The 4,295-nt window shown below is 35.0% G+C and overlaps 1 protein-coding gene across 1 annotated transcript; it reads left to right on the forward strand.

Moving 5' to 3' along the window:
* Positions 1 to 808: 808 nt before the first annotated feature.
* On the forward strand, positions 809 to 3,507 carry LOC133816713 (coatomer subunit delta-like). The gene is made up of 5 exons (XM_062249058.1): positions 809 to 873; positions 1,019 to 1,058; positions 1,901 to 2,124; positions 2,818 to 3,060; positions 3,168 to 3,507. The coding sequence occupies exons 1-5, from the start codon at positions 871 to 873 to the stop codon at positions 3,369 to 3,371; spliced, it is 714 nt and encodes a 237-aa protein (XP_062105042.1). The 5' UTR covers positions 809 to 870; the 3' UTR covers positions 3,372 to 3,507.
* The last annotated feature ends 788 nt before the right edge of the window (positions 3,508 to 4,295 follow it).

Here is a 4,295-nt window from a genome sequence, read left to right on the forward strand (position 1 = left end):
ACTCGATATTAATTTTGATAAAAAGGTTCAGGACAAGAAATTTGGATTAGGAGACTTGGTGTTGAGGCGTGTGTTCCTAGCCATGCATGACCCAGCCGCTGGTGTGCTCGGGCCTATTTCGGAAGGGCCTTATAAAATCAAATCAATTATCCGACCTGGCGTCTACAAATTAGCAAGATTAAGTGTGAGTAATACTTTCAGGGTTTGTTCATGGGCCTCTGCTTTCACTCAAGGAGCAGATTGAAATACTTAGCTGGGAATGTTTGTTTTCTTTAGGAGCTTCCGTAGGAAGTTTTGGTTTTTACTTTGTGAGATCTTATTTTATTACTCTGGATTTCCAAACGTGATCCACCTTATGTTGTCTTAGATCTTAGCGAAATTACTGTTTTGGGTGTTTGAATGCTCAGGGTGAATTGGATCTAGTTTCGAAATAATTTCTATTCAAATCTCCATTCTTGTCAGGCCTAACTTTTTCTTTGTGAATTTTGTTGTACCTTGCTGGGGTGGTGATAATATTGTATACGAATTTCTACGAGACATTAGAGATCGATAGTGAAATGGGATCACAAGTTTATTAAAATTAGTACTTTTGTAGACTTAAATCCTAATACATATGTGAAGTTTTTCATTCCCTGATTCGAAATATTTCCACTACTGTGTATTTAGCATGCATTGGTGTGCCTATAAGAGTATGTGATTTGATTATCAACAGTCGAATGACGACGTTGGGTTGCATGATGATACTCCATATTTTGTTGATTTTGGCAATTGTGTTAATGTCTTAAGTTCACCAAATTTCTGCATTTTGGGTGCTGGATACAATCTCCATTTTGGTCGTGCTTGTTTGTTTTTATATCTCGACATAACAAGATGGTAAGAGTTTTCTCTTCCCATTATTCCTTTGTTCAAAGTTGGGTTTTAAATTACATTTATCTTGCTGCAAATATATATATATATATAAATATGTATTACATTTATCTGTTTTATTACTTATCAATCATCTTCACTTTCTACGTAGGTTGTTCTTGCTGCTTCCATCGTAACCAAGTCTGGGAAAGGTGTGTATTTGTTTGTCTTACATTTTTTTATTTAATTTATTTATCAGTAATATTTGAGTTTTGTGTTTGTCAGTTTCAAAATTTCATGTAATTACATAGGGCTGGACAAGAGAGAATACTTTTATTGTAATTGCAGAACTCATGTCTTGTTCAGTTGCTACTGTGCTTTCTCATGTACAGTTCAATTGCTAAATGTCTAAACTACCCTAGGAATGTTATATTATGGGTTAAGATGATGGTAATGAAACAACCACTTCGATGTAAAACTGGATTTTATAATGAAGTTTTGTTTAGATTTTTATTATTTTAATGTTAGCTACCTAAAAGAATGCAACTGTGGAAAGAGTTTGTCGTGGGATATAGGCCATATTTTATAGGCAGATCAGAAGATTGATTGACAGGAACTGGTAAAGTACATTGTTCATGGAGGTTTCTGGTAGCTCATAAGTCTTTAAACTCTGCTTTCTCACATAGTAAAGTTATTTTGTAGCAACAACTTCATAATGGATTTTTTTGTTTTTGTTTTCGGTAAAATGGGATAGGAATGTTAATGTGAATGAAACTTTCAGAATAATGGTGCACCTCTTGGCATTGTCTAAACCTTTGTCTTTATTTATTTATTTTTTTTCTACACCTTCTCCTTTTCTTTCTTGCATATAAAATCCTTGCAGTAATTTCTTTGATTTTAAGGGCAAGCACCATTTTTACATATAATTTTTCACTGTCCTCGAGTACCTGGCATTGTCATTTATTTTCATCTGTACATGAGTAAAATGTTGTTAAGTTTCATTCTGCAAGTGATTAGGAGTTCTAATTGGTGGTTTTATTTCTTGCTTTGGCAGTACTTGTTTCTAGACAATTTGTGGACAAGTCTCGCATAAGAATAGAAGGTCTTCTTGCAGCTTTCCAAAAGTTGATAGGCACTGGAAAACAACATACATATTTTGAGACAGAAAATGTTCGCTATGTTTACCAGCCTATTGAAGCTTTGTACTTGCTACTTGTTACAAACAAACAGAGCAATATTCTGGAAGATTTGGAGACACTGCGACTACTCTCAAAGCTTGTATCTTTTTTTTTAAACGGTTAATGATTTTTATCACATTGTCCACACAAAAGCCATTTTTTTACATGTTTCTATGTTGGGTTTATTATGAAATGTTTTAGCATGTGTATTCTTCTCTGCCCTTTTTCTCTCTCTATTAAAAAAATATTATATCACATGAATAACTTGGCAACTTTCCCCCTTTACCATAGATATTTTTTGTTCTGCCTTTTGTCAATTATTCTTAGCATGTATGTTCTAATTTCTATGAAAAAGGCATGAGAGATGTATTATTAGGCAAGAGCACAAAGACTGTTTCCACTTCTTTTGCTCTACTCCACTTTTGTTAAGTGTGAACTTAAATTCATGTGCACCATTAGCTCACTTTGCAAAATAAGAAATCATTTTTCTGTATTGGCATGTTGAAGCCTTTACGAAAATGTCAACAACTTCATTTGCCTCACAAATCTCTTAGTTAGGAAAAGTATTACATTGGGGTCTTGGTGAACCCTGAAAATTTCCAGCTGAGCCTTATGCCATGTATACCTCACTATGGTGTTTCTTTTGGTCTTAATTATTCAATTTTTTCCCCTATTTTTTTTTTCAATCTTTTGTACAGTATATCCATTTTACAATTTGAATGGGTTTTATTTCCATCAAATTTCTCATCAAATTTGAAATATCTGCATAAGTTTATTCCTTAACTAGCTTTAGGTGCCGGAGTATTCTATGTCTCTAGATGAAGAGGGTGTTTGCAGGACTGCTTTTGAGCTGATTTTTGCTTTTGACGGGGTCATCTCTCTTGGACACAAGGAAAATGTAACTGTATCTCAGGTTAAACAGTACTGTGAAATGGAGAGTCACGAAGAGAAGTTGCACAAACTTGTAATGCAGAGCAAGATTAATGAGACGAAAGATGTCATGAAACGTAAAGCTAGTGAGATTGACAAAAGCAAGGTACTGTACGAGGCTTCTGAAATGGCCAATTCAGTAGTTTTATTCATTGTATAATTTCCTTCATTTGTATGTTATATCAACATTGCACATCATCATATCGTTTGCAGATTGAAAAGAATAGGGGTGATAAGGGAGGGTTTATGTCAATGGGCTCAGGAAGAATAGAGAGCAGCTTTAGTGAGATGAGCATTTCAAATACTAGAAGCGGTTTTGGGAGTGGTTCTGGTTTTGGATTGAACACTGAGATCGATCCATTTTCTATCAAGTCTAAGGGTTTGTTCATGCTCTTTAATATTGAATTTGATGTGTAATGCTGGTACTTGTTTCAACTTTACTTTCAGTTCTTTCAAAATAATTCAGCAGTACTTAATTATACTCTTTGAACTGGTCAGTTCATTTAAGATTCAATTTTGAGAGCGTGCTTCGTTAAGTTCTTTTTTGGTTGTCTTGTGACGAATATCAAATTTATTCCATCTCTTCCAACACCATTGGTTTAATTGTATATTATATATTAACAAGGTTTAGGTCGTCAACCTTCGGCTGCCAATGCTCCTCCGAAAGGTCTTGGTATGCAGTTAGGGAAATCACAAAGGACTAACCAGTTCTTGGTGTCTTTGAAAGCAGAAGGGGAGGTTATCCTTGAAGATGTGCAGCCAAAAGTAGGCCAATCTAGATCATCTGCCCCACCTTTAACTGATCCCGTCACTTTGGCTGTTGTGGAGAAACTAAATGTAACACTGAAACGAGATGGTGGTGTCAGTAACTTTGATGTTCAGGGAACACTGTTGCTGCAGATTCTAAATGCAGAAGATGGGCAAATCCAAGTTTAGGTAATGTAGTCCAAGCTACTTTCTACTTGTAATCCTTTTGATAGTTAAATTTTAAGATGAGATATAATGTTTCTGATGACATAGTAGGTAAGCTTAGACCGTGTCTTAATGTGTCATCAGGCTAGGAAACTAGTAATAATGTTTCTTCAGTGAGTCAACAGGAGGCCTCCTGTCTTTGTGTTTGATAATGGACTTCCAAGGTTGTCCTTCAACTATCCTGCTTTAGTTTGTCTTGTTATAATTGTGCTATGATTGCAAGGATGATTTGATACGCTGAACAGACTAAGAACATCTTAAGTAATTTAGTTGCTTCTGTTGACAATTTGTCGTATCTTCGAGCACTGATCTGTAGACTTATCTCAGTTTTTGGTTCAAAGTTTCGATTTTGAATTTTTCATGCAAACA

Source organism: Humulus lupulus, chromosome 2 (assembly GCF_963169125.1).
Source record: "Humulus lupulus chromosome 2, drHumLupu1.1, whole genome shotgun sequence".
Classification (NCBI taxonomy): domain Eukaryota; kingdom Viridiplantae; phylum Streptophyta; class Magnoliopsida; order Rosales; family Cannabaceae; genus Humulus; species Humulus lupulus.

What these genes read in the sequence shown, in the direction of transcription:
- LOC133816713 (XM_062249058.1), top strand. An exon ending in TGCGACTACTCTCAAAGCTT is followed by an intron (nt 2,125 to 2,817) that starts GTATCTTTTTTT and finishes AACTAGCTTTAG; the next exon opens with GTGCCGGAGTATTCTATGTC. An exon ending in GTGAGATTGACAAAAGCAAG is followed by an intron (nt 3,061 to 3,167) that starts GTACTGTACGAG and finishes TATCGTTTGCAG; the next exon opens with ATTGAAAAGAATAGGGGTGA.